Below are 23,834 nucleotides of genomic sequence, written 5' to 3' on the forward strand. Positions count from 1 at the left end.
ATTCCTCAATGCTGTGGGATTAGCAATAGGAAAATATCAGTCCTTTGGCACATACGCAACACGCTGATACTTGTCCTGTAAGCTCTGCCGAGCTCAACAAGACACATTGCAAAGGACTCAACCACCAACCATCTTGCTGGAGTTCATGGGTATTTCCACTGCGTACTCTACCAAAATGCCCGTATTCACATGCCCACAGGAGACCAGGCTGGCCAGCTGGGAGGTGTGAAATGTTCCAAACCACCAAGCTGGTGAGGGACACGGAAACAAAATGAGAAAATGCTGAGAAGCCGAGCACTGTTTGCTTAGAGGAAATACCGATTTTTCAAAGCATAAACATATTTAAGGGTCCCTTCCAACTCAGGATATTCTATGATTCTATGATTTGTGCCACTGTTAGCAGAGAAAATCGTCCGTAAGCATCTGTCTCGGATGTCTAATTACAGATGCACATACATACTCCATCATGTATACAGTGGAAAACATTTGCAGTGTTTTACAACAGCCAGTAGGAAAAAAAACACACGTGTTTAACTAGGTATTTAGAGGGATTTAAGGTTCTGGCTTATGCCCTGCACACGCTAGAAGGGAGGGCTGACAGATATGAGTGCTGAGCAAAGTTTCGGCTGGCTAGCAAGACAAAACAACGGAAGGACAAACTCCCGTACAGTTTATTTCCATCAACATGTGTAATCAAGTAGTTTTAAAGCTGTACCTTGATCAAAACTTTGAACTGGTGTAATTTGGCTCTGTCCTGCCTGCCCCCTCGACACCCCCCTTTGCTGCCTGAAGTCAGCTGCTGCTGGTGGCCAGGGGAAGAATTGGCTTGGGAAAGCGATCTGTCTGTAAAATAATCCCGTTTTTGTTTACCAGGGTACTTTGCAGGCAGATCACTTCACTCATCTGGTCCACTGGAAGGATTCAGAAATGCCTGTCCTGGCACACAGGAGGCAGGGGAGGCGGGGAAAGGCGGGATTGCTGCTTCGCGCACACAGCGCTGGTTTAACGGGCTTGAACGACGAAATACAACCTCATGCAGGGCACCAACGAGAGAGTTTGTGACTGGGTTCCCGCACCTCTCCCTTCCCACCACCTTCAGGTTAGCATTTCAGGCAACACCCAGCTCTCCCGGCCTGGCTGAGCCCTGTGCCACGGGGCCTGAAGTGGGTCAGAGCCTCTCCGTGCCTGCAGGCCGAGCTGACAGGAAACCTCGCAGGAGATGGGGCTGCCTCAGATCCTCCCAGCAGCTCCTTTCCCAGAGTGAACGGGGACATAACGAGGACAGGCAGGGGATGCCGTGGTGCTGGGCTTCTGCCATATTGATCCCCTGCCAGCCTAAGCTTCCTTACAGAGCTTATAGCACGGGCCGAGGCTCGAGCAAAGCCCCTGCTGCTCCCACAGCCGCTGAGGCGACGCGCCCTGGGATCAGAGCGGTGCCAGCAAGCTCTGCATCTGCTCACATCTCAGCTGAGCTCAGAAAGTAGGGGGAAGGGAGAAGAAGAGACAAGAGAGCCTATTAGTATTTATTATTTGTATTTTTATAGCACCTCAGTGCCTAGTCACGGACCAGAACTGCATCCTATTAGCACTGTGCAAACCCCGAACTGAAGTACTACAGTCCCTGCCCCAACGGGCTTACAATCTAAGTTTCTGAACAGAGGGATGCAAGGAGATGGAGAGGTCAAAGGGAACGGTGACAAAACGCTGATCACTGTGACAGACAGCATTGTTTTTCTGTTAACGGCTATCAGAGCTCTCAAATGCTTAGTTGAACTTAGGCATTCTTCACCTGGTCAATACTTCGTATTTCTCATGAAAAAAAAAAAAGCATTAAGAAATCCCACAGAATTCACGTTATGTTCACTGAAAACATTTTGCAAGAAACACATGTAAGGTTATTTTAAAAAATTACTTAGTTTATATGTTCTAAGTAGATGTCTGAACACGTTTACAAAGTCTACACATGCAGTGTAAAATTAATTTTTTAACAAACTGTTACTTTCTGACTAATTTAATTTGCACTGTTGAAAAAAAAAAAGATACCTTTTAATTCAACTTTTAAGAAAAAGAAGTGATTTCATCTCAACTACTACTGTTCTGGGCACTGTTGTATCTCTTTTGTGCCCAAGATTTTAAAAATAATTGGAACAGAAATGATCACCCGGGCAGAACTAAAACCAATACTAAATACTAGGACAGAGAACAATTGGGTATTTAGGAGATGTATGTAACTGATTTAACAGGTTTCTCTGATCAAAAAAGTGTGATTACAACTTTATGTGAGAAGGGCATGTGATTCACAACTATCTTTTTTGCAAGCGTATTCTATGTGCATATTAATAACTTCCCTGTAAGGGGGCCAATCCTACTGCTCTGCTCCAAGTTTCCCTAACATCAACACCTCTTTGACTCTGCACTCGTACTCTGCTGGCCTGCCACTGTGTGTCATAGCTAATACTGCAAATAACTCAGTGGAGTTCAATATTCCTGCTTTTACCTGTAATTACTCTGTGGTAGTAAAAGTTTTAACATCTTGTAGAGGCCTGCACGATGGTATGATTTACACCCATGAAAAGGGATGAGAGGAAATAAGAATTAGATGGACAGTTTGTAAGGTCATTAAATATGTTCCATGATCAGCTCTGTTGCTAGCCATTTGGATGGCCTCCTCCACTGAAGTCACATAAGTTACGTACACTCTACCTGAAAAGAACTTCCGATATTAGCTTTCCTCTATGCATTCTCTAAATTGCTGTAAACATCCAAGGTACCCATATAGGTATATGCACACAGAGATACATGTCTATGTCTGCGTGTATACACACGCATTTACATGTCTAGGTGTACATATATATTTATACACACAGACATACACATATATATGCATATACATGGATAATATAGCTATGACATAGTTAGAAACAATAATGTCATTTTTATTGCATTTTTAAGTATCATAGAACAAGGGCATTATAGGCACACATCTTAACTACTCATCCTTACTACAGTCCTAAAGCTCATTTACCTGAGATCTGCATCTGTAAAAATAGTTCCATTTTTAGCTGCATGTTACAAAAGACTAAATATCAGCCCCACAGATATGAAATTACAACTTATTTTCAAACTAGTGCTACAAGTAAAATATGCTATCTTATAAAAAAGATACTGCTGAAAGAGATACATATTAAAAAGGAAACACGATTCTTAGAGGTTTAAAAATCTCCTTATGCCTTCCCATATTGTAATAAATTTATAAAAAATATTTGACACAGAAAATCTCCACAGAAAGCATCCTACTGAAATCACGTACCCTTTAAGCCACCCACCTTGCAAAATTACATAGTTCAGGAGGGCAGACTCAATATTAAAAGTACTTAATTTCCATCAGTTTTCATCATCCCGTCTGTAGTGAATAGTTTGTATTTCCTGAGCTATGAACATAGCCATCTCTCTGGTGCCCGCAGCGATCACTCGGCAGGACATCAGATCCAGAGGTCCCCCTGAGGACAAGAAGGTTAATAAGAACTGTCTGAGGTGATGTAAAAAGGTAACGTACTCTTAAATATAAACCACACTGTAATTAGATAGGTTCAGAGACACTGAAGCAACTTCATGCACAGCTTCTTTTGGGGTGAGAAGGACAACTCCTTCTCATAGCTCTTTTTGGGGTGAGAAGGAGTTCATGAACTCTTATCTTGAAATCTCTCAGAAAACTGATTTCAGAAGATTCTAGATACAGAACCAAAGTATGCAACAGAAGGAGTGAACGTTTACATTTGTTCAGTATCCAACAATAAATGCAATCATTTCCTTTTAGTAAAAGGAAAAGATAGAACAGAGATCAGTTCAGTCAGCATACCCTTCTTCTTAATGCACAATATCTTTTCACAGTATTGACCAGTAAACCATTATTCTGAGATGTGTACCATATAAATGAATAAAATAATAAGCCATGGACTGTGCTGTCCTTTACTCCTTCTGAGCAGTTCCTACTCACATATGTTCAGACATGTACTTGAGAGTCCCTCTTTCTTGGGAAGTTGTCTCTGCTGAAATCTGTTTGGAGTCTGAGCATGTCTACCAATTTCCCAGGCTAGTCCTTTACAGTAAATCTGATGCTTTGAAGGAATTACAAAGTTACAGAAATACAGTTTGACTCAGAAGGCCTTTGATGTGATGAAACCCCAAGCTGGAATTACATCACTGTGGTATGAATAACCAGCCAGTCTAGTGGAGAGTGCAGGCGTTTCTGCAGAATAGTGCCAGAAATGAGATCGGGCCACAGGAGGAGGACTGTACTGAGGTAACTCGAGGTGCCATGTGGTCCTCAAAAAGTCAGTGAAAACAGGAATATCTCACTCACCTGAAGTGTCTATCACAGTGCCGCCTGCCTCTCTGATGATGACAGTAGCTGCTGCCAAGTCCCAGCAGTGTAACCCAAACTGATAATACGCATCCGCGGCACCGGATGCCAAGTGGCACAGAGCCAGGGTGGAGCTTCCAATTACACGGACCCTAAATATAGCAAGAAGGGGACAATGAAATGTAAAGAGGAAAAAGCCTTTGACTTCAGCCTATGCATCAAGATTGAAAAATATGCAACAAACTTGATTTTTTTTAAAATTACTTTTGGTCACAAATGTGAGACATATATTGTAAGGTATCTTACCCATGTGCTTGGGCCTTGAGCAATCTCTCAATGTTACCAAGGAACAGTTTCAAAGTTGCAGGGTCACGTTTTGGACCAATTTCTGTTAAAATTAAGGCCTTCGAGATATCTGCAAAGTAGGTAGTTGTTTTCATTAATTCAACAGTTTCCAGATAGCTTCTGGAAATTTGTTCAAAGTAAACAATAAAGGACTTTTCACAGAAAAACAATTATCACGTCCCTTTTTTTTATCCCAAAATCTTTCTAGTGATAAGGATAATTGAAAACTTCACATAAAAAAATTAAGCAAGACTAGATTTCTCTTATCAAACGGTCTGATTTAAATACTTTTTTTTTTTTTTTAAAAAAAAAAGGAGAAAAAAGAACAGGAATATTAAAACTAAGAATGCATCCTTTAATTCCTGCGGTTTTCATACATTGTTTTATTTCATTGACCTGCCAGCTTTTGGCAAATTCACAAACTTCAGCAACCAATGAAAAATAATACAGTGACATAGTAACTATTAATGATATTAGAATAATCATATTTGAAAACAGAATGGTTCTTGAATAGGAAATTTCAATGTAAATTATAAACAAATTCTAAGGAATTCTAAGGGAATACAGGAAGATGAGTAAATGATTCTACTTAAAACACCAGTCATCCAGTAATAGCTCCCTTTTATTATGCCATTTTAAAGACTGAAGACACCTTATGACTGAAAAGCCCTCTTACCATAAAATAAATTAGTTTTAATAATAATAATAATACGTGAATATTGCTTTTGTATTGTGTACAGCAAAGACAATTCCAGTTTCTGTCTGATAAGGTTATCAGCTTTGTGTACAAAGGAAAGACTCACAGTGACTTGCAAGGTGTTGAAGTAGTCCTCGCATGAGATCTGCATGTTACTAGAATATAACAAGCGTATCCCAATTTAGGAGGAGATGGTTGATCGAACACCAAGTGTCCCTGCTTCTGCTGTGCCAGTGGAACTTGGAGGCATTAAATATATACCAAATCTCAAAGGTTTATCTGTTGATTACTTGCTAACTAGGCTGTGCCCAAACGTCAGGTGTCACCTTCTACCCTGCGTTAAAGGCGAGGCATTCATTCACACAGGGAATGTCTACCTGGCTATTACAGCTAATTGCATAAGTTGAAAGCTCTTAGCAGAAGTAGCAAGGAGGTTTTCAAAAGCAAATGCAGGTGGAGCAAGATGTCATTTAATTAAACAGGCTACCGGTGAATTTAGTATTGCGGAGAAACAATCTGGATTCAAGCAATGTGGTAAGTGGTTGGTGAGTAGCAGGGATGCAATTAGATTGAAAGTTACAGGACATCACAAAGCTGAACTGTAGGAACATATTTAACAATCACTTTTTAAATTAATGCCTTAAAATAGAGCAACACTGATCCAGACACACTGCAGGGTGTTTGCTGCTTCAGTCACAAATGGAAAGTCTGGATGGAGAAAGCAAGCTGCCTTAGATGTTTTTGCATAACATACTCAATTTACAGTTACAGAATATTTAATGCAAACCTCATTGCTAAAATGCACCAAGCATTCAATCTGCTCTAGTCATAGGTAGGTCATGACTAAGACAGTTGTTGAGTTATTAAGTATATTTCTGATGAATAAATGGATCTTTCCAATTTTAGTCAAAGCCATAGCCAGGTAGAAATCAAATGAAGAGACTAAGACAAGCTAGAGGGAGGTCTCTGCTTAGAAGAAGGAGCAGGCTGATCACAAAACCCATCAGAGTTTTGGGTGTTCAAGGTACAAGAGAAAATTTGCTTTCTACTCCTCACTCTCATAGAGATTTAACAGGGACAAGGATACATTTATGACAAAAAGACCCAATCTGTTGACCATAGAAGACTAAGAAAAGAAAATGCATTTACACTATTAGCACATGTGAGGACAGACCTGAATCTAAGTGTGAGAAGAAAGTAAAACTCAAGGTTAAAGGGAAGATGGAGCCTTCGTTTAAGCATATCCTGACTGCTTGTACTCCCAAACCAGACCTCTACAAAATTTGTCACTGATGAACAGTTTTTGCCTGTACTGTAATTTCAAATGATTAAATCTCAGCAAGGAATGTGTAGTGTAGATCAGCGTTATACAGAGTTACACAACAACCACATTTCCTGAAAACAAAAGGCATGAAGTAACATGACAGCCCAGCACTCCAACACATCATGCATTGGTGAAGGCTACTTGAATTCCAGCTGTAGATACAGGGAAAAACACACTCTTTTCCAAGCTCAGTTTATTTGACTGAAGCCACAGTCCTTACAGGAAAACAACAACTGTGACCATATACACTTAAAACAGGGGTACAAGTAAGACTAAAGAAGGTCCATCTTCACTGATGAAAGCGCCCACCACCGAATGATGTCTCTCAAAACAAAGGAAAATTTCAAAGCATTTGAAAGGGCAGAAGGTTTGCTTCCCTCGCTGTGTTCTAAGCACCCACATAGACTGGAAGCCCAGAGGAAGAAGGACGAAGGTGGTATATGCCAAAATTATTCCCTGCTCAACTGGAGACCAGAAATTTTGGACTGCAAAAGCAAGTGAGGCTATTCTGACAGCGGCTCAGACAGCCCAACCAGGAGTACTCCTGGTTTTCCTCTTAGTCTCTGACAGAACAGGCTCTTGTGGATTACGGGATATTCAAGTACAGACAAAAAAATTGTGCATAATCAGGGATTAAAATCTTAGGTGCCACTGACTTTAAAATTTGCTCCATCTCTCCAAACGGGCAGACCCTTGCTCACTATTAATTTAGGTGAATAGCCAAACTTCCCCGAATTTTGAGCTCATTAAATATTTCAAGACCATTAAAATCTCTTTTTGTGGTGAAATTTTAACCATCTCCGGAGTATAATGATGTACATTTCTAGCACATGTAGGCTGCTATCTGTAACTGAATGTTACGTTCTCCTCTGCACTTTCATTGATTAAAAGGAAACCTCTACACACATTTGATTATTGTTGATTTATCAGTAAAAGGATTCCATTAAGTGCTAAGTGCTGCTATCTATTTGTATGTTGAAACATACCTCACACAGGAAAGCAAGCTGTTAAAGAACCCCTCTGAAGCATGCATCCTTTAGTTTACTGTTAACATTTATGCTTACAGACATAACACACCTTATGAAATACAAATTTATTGGGAAAAGAAAGAGAATGACAGTCACCGTAGTACTGTGAATTTGATTCACCATTCCCATTGCATCTCGCTCATAAATAGTGATGCCAGTGTACAGCTGGAATGAAACTGGTGAATCTACTCATTCTTCCTTATTTTGAACAATAGTTCTGAATCAAAATAATTTAGGATTATTTAAATAGTTCAAATTCAGCTGTATATTTCAAAAAGAGAAGGAGGAAAATTGTGATTTTTCAGCAAAACAACAAACACATAACAACAAAATCATCATGCAGGAGAAATACCTTCCATCAGGATAATGATGTTCATTATCCTAATGATGATTTGCAACAACTCTGAAACAAAATTAACATATTCCTTTTAGAGTTCTAACAAAATCTAGACCAACCTGTCTCTTTTGATACCTGAAGCCTTTTGTCATTACAAAATGCCCCTTGACCTCTTCTACCAGTGTATAATCGTTCTTCAGTGCAGTGGTAAATTACACCAAATTCAAGCTTTAAGATTTTGAAAAGGAAAGAAATGAATGCAACTCAAATTACTCATCATAAATATAAACAACTACTAACGGCAGAAAGATCAGCAATATTTTAATTGGTACATGTAATCAAAGATTATATTGATGCTAATAAACTGGAATAATTTTACTATTACTACGATATTTGAGATACAGGCCATATAAAACTCAGTTTATAAAGAGAAGTTAGTGCAATCTGTTCATGATCTTCTAACCTCTTACTTGCAGCTTCTTTGCGTTCACATTAGAATAGATTAAATGTTAAACTGAATTCAAATTCAATTATATATTTTTATTGAAAATATGCAAGTCCTCTAAGGCCAGATTCTGAATGATTTATTTTCACTGGTGAGCAGTTACATCTCGAAGTCCCATTAACTTTGGCTGGGCCCTGAAGATATGCAACCCCAAATACACAGATATGATTATTCAGGTATTCAAATTCTGAAGTCACGGCACGCTGTTTTCCAACAATGGATTATTTTATATGTGCTACACCTTTCACGAGGCATTTCATTTGCCTGCCTTTTCAACCAAAGTAATAACTTCCAGTCAGTTTTTCAGATGTTTCTCTGCAAAATCGTTTTCTTAAAACATAAAAGTGAGAATCTCATTAAATCGCAGGACTCAAAGAGATGGAATTTGAAGAGAAATATCATATTATGACCTTCAATGAAGGGCTGAGAATGAGTAACACTGGACTCTCTGGGGGAATATCTTTTTACCAACAAGAAGGTCACAACCTTGACCCTTGATTTGAATGCAAGATATTTAATATTTCTATTATTTTAATAGTGTTCAACAAAACATCTTTAAACACTTTACAAACTTCAGTGACCAGCTCCTAAAATCACCCTTAGGTGAGTACAACTAACTAGATTCTATCTAGGGGTAGGCAGCTGCACAAAAACTAAATGACTTGTCCAAGGGCACTTGTCCAAGTCAGTAACAAGATCAAGGAAACATCTCAGATGTTCTAGACTCCAAAATCTTTTCCTGCTGCCCTCCTCCATTCAACATGATGTTCATCAGAGATAATTCAAAGGGAAAAGGTTGTCCTTGCTGCTTACCCTAAGGTCCCATGTAAACCAAGTGGTAATATTACTTCTTTTTTTTTTTTTGAGGAATATTATTAATAGACTCTTTCCCTGAATACATCTGCAGGAATTTCTTCAGTACTGTTCAAGGCTTACATTCAGGCCAGTTCCCCTGTGTGCTCTCCTTTGGCTCCTTTTCAGCCTGCTATTTTTTCGTTTTGTTTTGTTTTTTCCCATCTGTTTATGAAGGGAGTTTTAACATCATTCTTTATTTTTGTTTCAGCTTTGTTTAGTTTACATAACCCCAAATATGCAGCATCAAAATCATGATGGTGTTCTAGAAAACATAAATATTAGATAAAACTGTCTGGTAATAATATGTAGTACTCAGAAGGACCTCTGGGAATGAATACACTTCAGGAAAGCATGGAAGTGCTTCTTTGCAGTTTCCATGTTTGAAAAGTCTAACCTGAGAAGTACACAACATTATTTTGTTTAAATCTGTAAGTGCTGCTAGCACATCTGAAAACTATGTTATTATTGCACAGACTTCTTGTTGGCTTCAGTTATAGCTATATATATATATATATAAGACTGTGGACTTAGGCTGAAAGAGGCACATTTCTTGGCAGTCTGAATAGCTATTTCTTCTGTATATATATCAAACTTTAAAATGGCAACATTTGGAGAAAAGCCTTTATGAGTACAGCTAGGAAACTCAAAAAAAGACAGCATATATGAAAGCTAGGTACTTTTTTTCCCCTTGTAATCAAGCTCTCATGAGGGAAATATAGTCATTTTACTGCATTAAGAAAACCTCAAAGGCAGACTAAGTGAACTAGGCCCGTAATTTTGCACTCTTCATAAAAAGCAATTCTGAATTGCCTCAGAGCAGCAGTCAGCTTTCACAGATACTGCTAGCAGCAGGAAAGAAGCAATCACAATCAACGTAAGAACACTGAGAGAGATGTTTAAATTTTGAACAGGCAGCACTATATTTAACTCATTATGGTTTTGTCTTACAAAACCTTGCTTACACAAGTACCCCCTTTTTTAGTCACATAAATCCTATAATATTTATAATAATTTATAGGAATTATCCTGTAATTGCTAGTTTGCATAAGTGAAGTTTTGCAGGACTGGGATTTTAGACTAGTGGAGTATGACCAAATGCATTTAAAAAGCATATAAATGCATGACCAGTGCCTGATTTTTTTTCTTTCTTTTTAAGTTCCCACATGGTTTTGAGACTTCTAACCAAATCTCAGGTACCCATCCTTAAGAACATACTGCATACCTCTTTGTTAACAGCAAATCCAATGCTCACTGCCACTGTTGGAAATCTGTGTAAAACAAGAAATAAAGTATTATTGATGAAAAATCTCTCAGTTTGATACTTAAGCAACTTGCTAAGGCAGCAAAATCCCACATGGAGCTCTGCAACTTTACCTGTGTCAAAAATACTCTTGATATCATACTATTTATCCTTTGCCAGATTCTTTAACCATCATTTCCACTTAAAGCATAACTTAATATTTGAAAAAAATGCAAGAAATAAACTCTTGAAAATATCAGGATTTTTATACCGTGTTGTATAATTTAGTAAACTTTTTTCTTTATTGTAATTGAACCACCCAGTGTAAAATCATTAACATTATAACAAGTCATCACTTTTAAAAGCACATTTTGTTCATGTGAACTGAGAGCATCTGAAACAGCAATTAAGTTACAAGGAGATACCTTGTTGCTGACCTCAACAAAAGAGAAACTAGTTTCTCTACTGTCTCTTTTGCTAAAAGTGGTGGTCACATATTCAATTTGATCCTTTTGAATAAAGTATAATTACTGCTTTTTAAACAATTAAATAAATTCATTTCTTACAAACATGTTTTTAAAAAGTTTGTAGAAGTCCAGAAAATAAAAAAAAAAGAACAAGAAAATTTCATTTAGTTGAATAAAACACTAGCATATGACCTCCCCCAGACTGAATTCTACGTAATTGCAACAGAAGTCAGAGAAATGCTTTTTTATTTTCTTGAAATGATAACTGCAGTTCAATTAAGCTGCTAACTGTAAGGCAGAATATAATTTAGGTTTTTAAGTAAAAGTGTTATAAACAACCATTAAGTTTACAACTCCTAGCATTCAAATGATGAATTAAAACTTTTGATTTTTGCAATACTGATCCCTAGATCTCCTTTTTTACAGAGCAATACTTTAGGAGTTTAAAACCAATATCTACATATGGCTTAGTTTTCAGTTATACTCTACATGTATGCAGTGGTTGTACTTCTCAGGAAAAATGAAGCACTTGTATTTGAAAGGGAGAAAACACCACTATGAAAAGGAATGTGTAGCAACCACACAAGGAGTGAGGCCAAATGTCATCATAGTACAGCCTTGTTTCTTCAGTTCAGCTCAAGTCTCTACACGTTAATGTGTGGTATATATAAATGAGCTGTGAGTCAAGAGCTTCTGGGTCATTAAGCAATCAGCGAAAACTTTAGCTTACCTTTAGATAACAGTACAGAGCTCTCTCCAGCACAAACACACACTCCCTCAGATATACTGTGTGAGGCATAAAGCAACAGAGGGATGACTCCTACTTACGTGTCGCAGGAACAAATTTACCACAGTGAATTTAATCTTTGAGCAGAAGGGAGGATTTGTGAGAAGCTAAATTTTGCTATTTTATGCATTTCCAGTTCCCCCATCCACTCACCTATGTACAAAATTGCAGGTTCCATCAACAGGGTCAATAATCCAGGTAGGACTGTCAGTGAGGACACATTTTGAACCAGCAGCAGTGGATTCTTCTGCAATAAACCTGTATTTAATGTGGAATAAAAACACATCTCAGAACACTGGCTGAAATATACACTCATTAAGTATAATTCCATCTTTCTGTCTTTTGAAGAGGTATGTGTTTTTATATAAATATACATTTCATATATATGTATATATATGAGTACATACGTACTTCTTTTTTCATTGGGGAATGGGAAACTTTTACAGAAACTTCAGAGGAGAGTTCTTGAATTCATAGCATACTATTTCAATGGTAAAAAAGAACTCTATTCATGTTCACTTTCCTAATGTACCATTAAGAAATTTATGAAAATGAATGCAGAAATGGATCTGAACTGGCAGCTCTGGAACTCTAAAGGAGGTTTTTCTGTAGAATGTAATTTTATGGGTTAGGTCTGTCGCTTGCACTAAGGAATATAAACTGCGAAATGCAGCTGCTTCTTTTTGCAGTCTAATTCAGTCAGCAGGGAGTAACGAACTCTTAGAGAATCCACAGTCTCACTCCTACTAGAATTTTTTTTACAGTAGTCAGAGTTGGGAAATTAAAAAGTTTGAACAGTTGAACTTGCTTCTTCCCATGACCCAGAGAAATTTTTTTTTTATTATTATTATTTTTTGGATGCACAAGGCACACACTGAAATCTGAGCTTGTCTTCTGTTCTGCTCTGATTTCTTTCATAGATATGTTTTATTGTTGTTGTTGTTTTTTTTTTTTTTTCCCCTGGGAAATCTGCATCCAGTTGTGGAGCATTTCCTGCTGGCCTTACTTATCCTTGCTCTCCCATAAACTGCTCAGGGTCTGTTTCTCTAAGAGCTGTGCAGGTGCTACTCTCACAGATCTGAATATGGTCCTGTATATACAGGATGTGTAGAATCAGACTGCTGGTACTTAATCTCACTTTTGGTTTCACATTTAAACAACTGGTATTGGTTTTCACAGCATCTACAAATGCCTGAGGACAAAAAAGCTTCCCCTAAAGACATAAAGAGAGAGGAAAAAAAATATAAAATAAAGGGAAAAAATCGTTTGCAGAAATAGTTGTTTTCCTAGGACTATTTGCTTTTGTGCCCTCAACACGTGCTGCCTGATGCTCCATAATACTGCAAATACAAGTTTAAAACATCCTGCAGACAGCACAGGAGGAGTCTTCTTGAATTTCCCAAATGCTGTTTTGCCTTTCCCTCAGCAGCAAGGGACTATTTTGACAGCATTATGGGCCCCCAGTTGATATGAGAAGGGAAGTAGCAAGTGCTTGTTACTATTTTAATCTCCTTTAAAGAGAACAGCTGAAGGACACTTAAAAGTGTTAGTGTGCAACCAGGAAGCCAGAAAAACCTTGAACAAGTGCTTGAAGTTCTCAGTCAAACGCAACACGTTGCACATTCCTCGCTTTATATATTCCATTATTTTGCCTTGTTAGTGCTGAACCGTTTGACTTTTCCTTCCAAAAATCTTGTAAGTAGCACCTAACCCCAAGCATAAGCTTCAGCTGCACTGCTGGCTGCAGGCGAAACTGATCTTCCTGCAGACAGAGCACCTGACAGCTGGCCTCAGACCGTCCATCTTCACCCTCAAATTTTGTCTGTTTTCCTCCTTCTGACAGCTCCACCAGCCAGAGACTGAATTGTAGCTGTTGTCTTGCCAATCAAGAAGGTGAAATGAGAATTCCCATAAAACAAGAGTGTTTCTGTGTAAGGTGTTTTACCCTCACCTATCACGAACCTGTCCCTTTCCTTTCCTTACTGCAGTCCTCAAGTACAAAAGCTTTACCATGAAGCTGGGGTACAGCAGTGCCCTTGACGTCCAACGTCAATTTTCCAAAGCAGGTGTAGGACAAATTAGGTGCACATTTTATGAAATTTTGCTAGCAGGTTAAATTAAGCCCATAGCTGCTATGCAATACCGGGCACCGTGACTGTTCCTAAAGGCCAACATCTGATGTATTGCCCTAATGGCTCCGTGTCCTGTAAAAACATGCACATGGAGCAAAACATTCAGGCTGAAGTATTGAACACCATATATTAGGAACATTTTAAGATGTGTGTGTGTCTGTGTGTGCGTTCAACCTCCCCCGTTTCATTACAGTAGTTAATTTAGTATGCCAGCCTCTCAGCTCTCCTCAAATCTGGATTAAAGTTTTCTCCCACTGAAAACGAGTCTGGTAATTTTAGCCTAGCCTGAGCAGACATCTGTTCGCTCCACAAAGCCACTCTGAAATTCATTGCTGGGACAGCAGGGAAGCTGTAGCACAGCCTAAACTGCAGGAAGAGCGATATCCAGCGGTGCACAGCACGTTCAAACCGGGGCTGCCCCTCCGCTATCCCACCAAGGGGGTCTGAGGGCAAAATCCAGGCAGCTGGGGTTGGATGTCATGGCTGAGTCCTGCTTGTAATGGCTCCAGGATTAAGGCCACAATTAACACCAAAGATGACAACTTGTGTAACAATAACACAGGCAAATGCCACAATAGGCTTTTACAGCCTGTAGTCCATGATACTCTGGCTGTGCCTATTTGTGCTTCAGAGATCGTCCAGAGAAAATACCCTTTTGGAAAGACTCACTTGGAGTACATCAGAGTGCCAGAGAGAGACAGCAAAGATGAAAACTCAAGTGAAGCATGAATGAGAATGATACACATCCCTTGGCCAAGCAGAGACAAGAAAGAAGCACGGGGCAGAATCACTTTTTTTACAGGTTTTCCTAATATTTCTCTTTACTTCTGAGCACTTTTCCAGTACCTCAAGACACACCACTGCCACAGCACAAATGGCATAGGTTCCAGAGAGATCTCCTCTATTTTTTTTCTAACTCCCAAGATATGTTTCTAAAGTGTGGTGCAGTCAACATGTTGGAGGGCAGAGATGCCGTCCAGAGGAACCTGGACAGGCTGGAGAGGTGGGCCTGTGCGAACCTCATGGAGTACAACAAGGCCCAGTGCGAGGTCCTGCACCTGGGCCACAGCAACCTTAAGCACAAATAGAGGCTGGGTGGAGAACAAACTGAGAGCAGCTCTGAGGAGAAGGACCTAGGGGTGCTTATTGATGAGAAGCTCGACATGAGCTAGCGATGTTCGCTTGCAGCCCAGAAAGCCAACCGTATCCGGGGCTGAGGCAGGTGATCATCCCCCTCTGCTCTGCTCTTGTGAGACCCCACCTGGAGCACTGTTCAACTCTGGGGTCCCCAGCACAAGAAGGACATGGACCTATTAGAACAAGGTCCAGAGAAAGGCCATGAAGATAATCAGAGAGCTGGAGCACCTCTCCTATGAAGACAAGCTGAGGGAGCTGGGGTTGTTCAGCCTGGAGAAGAGAAGGCTCCGGGGAGACCTCACAGCGGCCTTCCAGTACCTAAAGGGGGCCTACAGGAAAGCTGGGGAGGGACTCTGTGTCAGGGAGTGGAGTGACAGGGCAAGGAGTAATTTTGGCTTTAAACTAAAAGAGGATAGGTTAAAACTAGATATGAAGAATAAATTCTTTTACTATGAGGCACCGGCACAGGTTGTCCAGAGAAGCTGTGGATGCCCCATCCCTGGAGGTGCTCAAGGCCAGGCTGGATGGGGCTTTGGGCAACCTGGTCTGGTGGGAGGTGTCCCTGCCCATGGCAGGGGGTTGGAATTAGATGGGCTTTTAAGGTCCCTTCCAACCAAACCATTCTGTGATCCTATGATAATTTAAGAGAAATAACAGAAACCTTCACTGATGTTTTCAACAACTAGATCAGGGGAAAGACTGAACACAATTTAAATGATCTTTCGATGTTTTCATTGTACTTAAACCTTGATTCCTACTGTGGATTCCTCATCGCAAGTGTCTAAATTTAGTCTTTTAAATCCAGTTTTAAGCTACTGTTTAATCTAAATGCATTTGCTGTCTGAACAAATTCTGACCAAAATAAACAACTACTATCTGAAAAAAAAAAACAATTGTTTTGAAGAAATTCATTTATTTGCTTATGGAGGCATACGTTAACTGCAAAGAGTTAATAAAAGTCAGAGATTTTTCCATTTCTACTTCTATGTTGACCTTACAACTTTTGTTTCCATTTTGAGTAACCTGAGTGCTTCTGATGATTCCCATTTTATGTGAAATGTATATGTTTTATGTTCACTGCCAGACTGTTCAAGGAAAGAAGAAACAACACACAGTGGAGATGAGAAAAGAGCACAACCAGCAATACTAGATGGAATATTACACAAATAATAGGCTTGTAAACCCTGGCAGTCTCTTGAGAATTGCAGCCAAGAACCACACATTGTGCTGTACAGTACTGCTTCAATACGTGATCACATACAACACGTATTTACAAAGCTATATTTAGTATGTAATGTTCTTTTAACACATTCATTTTTTTTCTTTGTTATTTTCTTTACAAGAGCATAGCTGACAAGCAGATTAGTAGCTGAGCCCTCCAGATTCTCATCTTTGTTGATTTCTGCACTGTGCTAGAGTGCAAGGCTCTTTTCCATTAGAGACGTGCACAGTTAGAAGGAAGTCATACAGTATTTAAGTGATACACAGGCTCTGCAGCAAGATGAATTTATCCTCCTGTACTGAATTCAACTGTGGAAATCAACTGTGGAGTCTCTGCATCAAACCAAATCTGGCCAACTAATACAAAACCTCTCTCTAATCTGTGTACGTACTAGGAGGAGTTATTTTCAAATTGACCTTAATAATTCAAGAGGAGTCAACAATCTGATTATTTTCAAAACCTTGGGTTCAAACCCCATAAAATAATTTATATCTTATTTAAATGTATCGAATGATGATGATAAACAACCCTGCTTATCACCAACTTTAGGATTCTATGCAACACAAGGTAAATGTGCTTAAATATGATGGTTGTCCTGATCTGGCAAACACCTACCTATGATGGCAAAAGAAAGTGATAGAAAGGTCTGCAGGATGGGATCTTTGCTCTTATTAATTACCGCTATATTTTAATGGGTATCCTTTGTGTAACTCTTTGAAAATAGAGAACAGATTCCACAAATCATGGAGATTCATATGAAACCTTCATATACAATAACCTCACAGAGGAAACACTGATATTAAATACATTTTAAGAAGTTAGGAAACAAAGATTTTACATGCACAGGTCATGATAGAAATATTACAAAATATAAAGTAATCAGTATAGGGCAGTGGCACTTCTTTAAAATGGAGTCCTACAAATGTGTCCAACAGCAATAATATATGTAATATATGAGAGATACATAAACCTGAAAGAAGCTACTACTGAATTAAGAAAAAATAATGTTTTCCAATGATAATCTGACTTCTAGGGATAGATTTTTATATTCCCTTCAAAAGCCAGTCAAATATAAAACTCTTATAGCACAAAATGGTCATTCATAGTTTCTTTCTATAGACACTCACCTGTGGGAGGGAAATTTCTCTTTCAGAACAGAAATAATTAAGTTTTCCACAAAATGATCAGTCTCGGTCACGAGGTCTGCTGCAGATGTCTTTGTAGACACTTGTTTTTCCTCTGTTAGAGCTTTCCTAATAATCTGAAAGAGAATTTCACAAATCAGATTTGGTTTCCATTCACGCTGTGAACATTAAAATACTCTATTTACTAACAACATTATAGCTAATCCTGGAAAAACAGTAGTGGGTCTAATTTTACCAGGACCTATTCTAGCTCTTCTGAGTAAAAGTCTTTCTGAGATAAGGAATGTTCTCTTTGGGAACATGGCATTTGGAATCACTCTGCAGGAACCTCTCTTGACAGTTCAGGAAGGGATTAAGAATGGGACACAACTGATGGAATAGAAGTGTGATAGTAGACATTGTGATTTAGGAAATTAAAGAAAATACATGTAAGATATGACAGAAACTCGAGGCCCATAATTTCTCTCACAAAAAAAAAAAACAAAAAAAAAACCCCACTTTTTTCCATTAAAAAAAAAAAAAGTATTTACAGGGCCAATACCCCACAGCTCCTTTACTTCAAAATACAATAAAGCAAACCTCATTGGTTTCTCTTTGCCAACAAAGACACAATATTTATTTTTTCTTGTGTATATGGGTGTTTGGAACTTCAAGTGTGGACCACCCACTAGTCTCAAAGAATTGCTTTATGTTTAACAAAAACAAAGATTTAGGTTTTTCCCCAGATATGGAGCCGGTGATCTAACTCAGGATTCTCTTTTGGAAAAGTCTCCACATCCTTTTAAAGGGTTTTAACTGCTGTAAATTTGGAACTAAACCACATCAACTGCAAATGCACATATGGGAACACAGTTGATAAAAGCTTTTCTCCAATTTCACCATTTTTTTTCCCCATCCCTTCATTAAGAAAATTGCAGGAGGGGGTAGAGTGATAATGCTCAACTTGAAAAAGGAGCTGCCTTCTTTTTTAACCAGTGACCATTATAAACTATTTGAAATTAGGAAAACCAAACCAAAGATTAGACTTATTTCTATGGAATTATATTAAATGAAAAACAATACCAGGGAGACTAATATTCCGAGTCCCTTCTAAAACATAAATTTTAATCGTTTAGTTAAATTTCCATGGATCAGAGCATTTTAAAGTTACCTACAGAGAAATGTTTCAAGACCAAACCAAACAGTCCTGCTGTATTATGCACGGGAAAGGAAATGGGGAACTCCCTAATTTCAGTCTCAGCTCTTGGTTTTCGTAGCCTAAAATGCTTCATTTGAAGGCTTTTCAGATTGCTCTGACACGTAATTGACTTTGTCGGCCGTTGCCTTAGCATTAGTATCTGGACTAATGTTTCTGCTTCATGAGCTGCAGAGCATTAGTTCTGCCTCTTTCCCGAGCTGCTGAGGCCAGATTAAAACATTTCGGTTTGAACTTTTGCTGGAGTTCATTATTGTATACCCAAACGTTCACTTAATCATCTTCATTCCCCCAGTGCCCTGCTATGGTTTTCTCCAGGCTTTAACTGCACCACTGCCATAAAAGTGCCGCCCTAGGAAGGCCCTCAGGCTGCTCTGCACCCCGAAGCACAACCCAAAGCACTGCAACCATCTCAGCCGCCGTGTGTAACCTATTCGGCAGCACCTGCTATGCTCACGCCTTGTATTTTCACCACTCTTTACTCCTGTCCTGCCTACATACGAGTTAAATGCTCTGCGTCACGTAGCCAGGCAGCTGAGGAATACTACCTCTCGTTTCTTGCCCTACACTCTCTGCAGAAGGGTCTGAATTTCTCTTTAGCAGTGCCGTCTTGACTCCTATTCAGCTTTAATACCCAGTGGATGGAAGAGATTTGTGCAGCCGTGTAAATCAGTACATGCGACCGTTCATTCGGCAGGGGACTGCGGTCACACCTGGCTCTCGATGCAGAAAGAGCAGTGGCTGTGAGGGCTCTTCTGGGGACGTGCTGCAATCTCCTGCTTCTGTTGTGTGCTCCAGCACTCGAGCTTTCCTTTTTAAAGGCAATACTTTGCATGACTTTATTAAACTCGATTCCTGTCCTCCAAAGTGCTCACTTGGACCTGCTTGTGGATTTTAGATGTGGCATACACATTAAAACACTCCACGTTACCAGGTCCCAAACTGGATTTTTGCAGGATCCTACTCGATGTGTGCCGCCTGCTCGACAGCTATCAAAAATACCCCAATTTCCCAGGTTGTTGTGTGCTAGCATTATGGTAACCAGACTCACAATGTGCCTACACCCTTTCCTTTTGGAAAGAGAAGCTGTGCTGGGGCCACCAGCAGCGAATGGGTGCCACGTCTGTGTTAGCTCACCCAGTGCACCAGGCCGTGCTGTGGGGTGGACAGGTCCATGCCACCTCACAGCCTCTTATAAAACATCTGACAAAGGAATTCATGTGGGTTTGCACTGACCCGTGTGGGCGTGTAATCCAAGTCAGAGCCCGACACGCAAAGACCTGCAAAGACCACGTGTATTCCCTGCATCATCGATGAAGCGGCTTTTATTCTTCCCAAATTTATCCCACAGCTCTGAGCGGTCCATGACTCTGCTTACACTGAACAACCCCCAGGAGTCCTCTGCCTCCCAGGAGTATCAGAGCCTGGTGCCCCTCAGGGGACATCACTCAGCTCCTCCCCGTGCTGAAGCCTTACGACAAGGTCTGTAGATACCTACCACAACTGCCTGCTTTTCTCAGCTGGGCATTTTAGCCCATGCTGCCCCTCCACTAGATCAGGGCACCTTTGGGGGTTCGTGCAACGCAAGAGGCATCTACACCAGTACATTCATGAAGACCACAACTGCAAGAAATGGACTGCCCCTGCTGCCTTGTTCATTTGCCACGGAGCAGAGGAAATGGAGCTGCAGGGGCTCGGTGCAGTCATGATTCCTTTCCTTACACCTTTGTGAAATTAAGACACGCAAAGGAAAATGGAGAGGACAAAGGGCCCAGATGCCTCCTCCCCCAACACCTGCCAGGAGAGCCACCTGCAGCAAGGAGCAAGGTGCTTGCTGTTTCGTTTCACCATACTGCTTGCACTTCCCACACTCTTCTGGGAGCCCCAAGGTGGAATTACACACTTGCAATGTTGTACTTTGATATTTGCTTACTGGGAAAACCAAACATCTAGATGAGGAGCGTAACTATCTGCACATAATTTAGGAAATACCAATCTGCTTTGCTAAAAATAAATAAATAAAATGAAATAAAAACTATGTTTCATAGAAAATAGCCTAAAATACCCCCTGGGAGCTAACACTGGGAAGAAATCTTTTTTTTTTTTTCCTGCCAGTTTCCTGCCAGTTGCAGGGTAGCAATGGCAGATTGCAAACTGATGCAAATTGAAAAGATGCAAACATCAGTCCTCTGGAATGTTATTTCTTCCAGGAAAACATGCTCAGCTATGGTCTTCTGGGTGACTAAAATGGTTGGAGATGGTTAAGGCTGTCCTCAAACCTCGATATTTTGAGAAATTAGGTGTGGAAGCTTGAGTCATGAGAGGCTTTCTTGTGAAATGGCTGGCAGAAGGAGCATGCCGGAGAACCTCCCGTTTGGCGATTCTGTGAGAGCACGACCTGTCATTGCAATTTGGATTATCCACTGACTCCTCGTATCACCACAACAAGTCCCCTCTCCTCTGGCATGCTGCTAATCTTTGCCTACGCGCATGTGCGCCTACGGAGGGGGAAACAGGTTTAATGACACACACTAAGGAAGAAGTAAAGGTCACAGTGTGCGGGTACACGGTGCTGTGTAGTGCGATAGAAGCAGAAGAGCAACACACGGTGCAGATCTGTGCTTTACCCCCTTTCTCCTCTGCTGACCCCACTTCTTGGCTCTGTGAGAGCCGGTGGAAGTTCTGCTGTGGCACTCCACGGGGCCAAGGAGCTAACTAACCTCCTGCTGTGGTGAAACATCTCTGTAGAGGGATAAACTGCTGGTTTATCCCTGTTGGTGTATTTTGGCTGCCCTGAAGACACTGGCATAACCAGAGGACAACACCTCTGTGGCACAACTATTTCTTCCCCGCACAAACGCCGGCATTGCCACAGGTAAGCCCACCACACTAAACCGTGACAGCAGCAGAGTAAGCGCTTGGTGTCTGAAAAAGTTACGTGGAAAGCATCCACACTGAGCAGATTTTGGTGACATCCAAGCACTTCAAACCACAACCCAACCCCGCAATGCCCGGAGGCGCCTCCTGGTCCTTCGGTCGGCTGCAGCCCCCGGGCTCTGCGACCACCCCCGGGACCCCTCCTCACCCCCAGGGGGACCAGGCACGGAGCTGCTGCCGTCTCTGACAGCCCTGCCTCCCCACCCCCCCCACCAGCCCAGCGCCCACAGCCGGCCTCCCCTCGCCGCTTCACCTCTTCATTTTGTCATTTCTACCCCCAAAACGCAGCAGCCCCCCGGTGGTGGTGGTTGGGGGGGGGGCTGCGAGGGGCGGCTCTCACCTGCCCGGCGCGCAGCGCCAGCTGCACCGCCAGCTCCAGGCACTCCTTCCAGGGGTCCCCGCCGCCTCCTCCTCCTCCTCCTCCTCCTCCTCCCGCAGCCCCTTCCTCCTCCTCCTCCTCCCCGCACGGCTTCATAGCGGCGGCGGCGGCGCCGGCTCCGCCGAGGAGCGGCGCGGAGGAGGAGGCAGGGAGGGAAGGGAGGAGGACGAGGAGGAGGGCGGCTGCTGTCACTCGCAGCCCCAGCACCGCCCCAGCCGAGGGAGCGGCGGCTGCCGGGGGAAGGCGGGCAGAGGCAGCTGGCCCCTCATTTGAGGTGAGCCCCAGGAGGGCGGAGAGGGGCTGGGGGTGCTCCATGGGGCGGCATGTGGGGGCTGCCCGGCTCCCCCCCCCCCCCCCCCACCGCCATCACCGTCCCCGTCCCGCCCCGCCTGACATGGCCGCCGCCGGGCCTGCAGCGGCGCCGCGCTGCGTTGGGAGCCCCGAGCCCAGCCGAGTCCCCCGGCCCGGTTTTGCTGCCCTAGGCTAAATGGGCGGCGTTTTGCTGCCCTCGGCAGCTTTCTGGGTCGCCTGCACCGGCTGGGGGTTGTGTGAGGGAGACAGGGCGCGATCCTTATCGGGGAGGGGGGGGGGGGAACCCGCCTGGGGGCAGGGGGCGACGCGGGGCCGGTGCTGAGGGGAGAGGGAGCCGGCGTGAGGGGAGAAGTGGCACCAGGAAGGGCAAGGGGGCAAAAAATAAATGCCCAAGCCTCCATGGATTGTGGTGCAGGAATTCAACTTCATTCTTTCGATTTCTAAGCTGCACTGTGGCAGTGGGTGCCGCAAAGAGAGCAACCCTGTCAGTCTACTTAGCAAAACGCCTTGTAGCCCCCTTTCCTAAAAAACAAACCAGCAATGAACTCTTAGAAGGTAAATTTACTAATACCCTAAATTTAAAAAATCACTTAAGGTGTGAAATTATGTTTTTTTTGCTTGAAGGAATCATTACCAAACATCTGTCGATCCTTTTGCTTATTGTGCTGTTTCCTCAGACCTTGTATCCTTATATAAGATCAGTTCGCTAAGTGCTATAGCCCTATAAGCATCGTATAATTTGGGATAGAATCACTCTGGATTCTTCCCTAGGCTCAGCTACCTACAGGTTTTAGAAATTTGGGCCTTTTATTGGTGCTGTGCTCAGCACAGCCTGAAGTGACTTCAGGGCCTTGCCAAGAGAACTTCTGTGCTGAGGCACTAACAAACTGGTGAGATGTAGTGAAAACAGCCTTAACTTGGTAAAAAAGAAAACCTGTAGCTACCTATGGCTTTGCAATCTAAGAAGCATCTCAGACCGTGGTAGAGCGTCTGTGTTTTCTCACTTTTTCCATTAAAAAGCAACTTTTAGTTACTGTTTTGGCCAATGGTAAAACAGCGTGTACCTTCTGCAGAAACTGAGTGGATGTTACTGTGATGCAGAGCAGATGGCTTCCTCTCTCGTGTCTCAGACCTGCTGCAACATTTGGAGTTTGTTGTGGTTAGGCTGCTATCTGAAACATCTCTTTAACTTGTGCTTTACAAACAGGGCAGTGTGAATGACAGTACAGTAGGTGGGATGCAGAAATACCCTCACTAGAGATGGTTGTAGGAAGTCAGTGGCACGGTGAGATACTGTTGCAAAGAGGGGAAAGTGCTCCTCTCAATATTTTTCCAAGCAGGAGGAAGTTCTCTGTAAGTAATGTGTGAGTGGCACTTGGAAAATGAGCGACTCCGTCTGGCTCTGTAAAACTTCCCCAACTTTCTTT

General features: G+C 41.7%; 2 protein-coding genes across 6 annotated transcripts in view; one reads left to right on the forward strand and one right to left on the reverse strand.

Moving 5' to 3' along the window:
* Nucleotides 1–1,516: 1,516 nt before the first annotated feature.
* IMPA2 (inositol monophosphatase 2) lies at nt 1,517–22,287 on the reverse strand. The gene is made up of 8 exons (XM_027452067.3): nt 22,057–22,287; nt 17,567–17,700; nt 12,102–12,206; nt 10,677–10,722; nt 8,214–8,322; nt 4,670–4,778; nt 4,364–4,515; nt 1,517–3,500 (listed from the first exon to the last, which is right to left on the reverse strand). Exons 1-8 carry the CDS (start codon nt 22,189–22,191, stop codon nt 3,385–3,387), a joined length of 906 nt encoding a protein of 301 aa, XP_027307868.3. The 5' UTR covers nt 22,192–22,287; the 3' UTR covers nt 1,517–3,384.
* MPPE1 (metallophosphoesterase 1) overlaps nt 21,374–23,834 on the forward strand; it is a 28,440-nt gene continuing 25,979 nt past the window's right edge. For 3 of the 5 annotated variants that reach the window (XM_038174860.2, XM_038174861.2, XM_072034690.1), the window contains exon 1: nt 22,235–22,369. The gene's annotated coding sequence lies outside the window, so the exon portion shown is untranslated. Of the gene's footprint in view, nt 21,655–22,228; nt 22,370–23,834 lie in introns of those variants that run through there. The other 2 variants (XM_038174863.2, XM_027452066.3) reach the window with 2 other exon arrangements.

Source organism: Anas platyrhynchos, chromosome 2 (assembly GCF_047663525.1).
Source record: "Anas platyrhynchos isolate ZD024472 breed Pekin duck chromosome 2, IASCAAS_PekinDuck_T2T, whole genome shotgun sequence".
Classification (NCBI taxonomy): domain Eukaryota; kingdom Metazoa; phylum Chordata; class Aves; order Anseriformes; family Anatidae; genus Anas; species Anas platyrhynchos.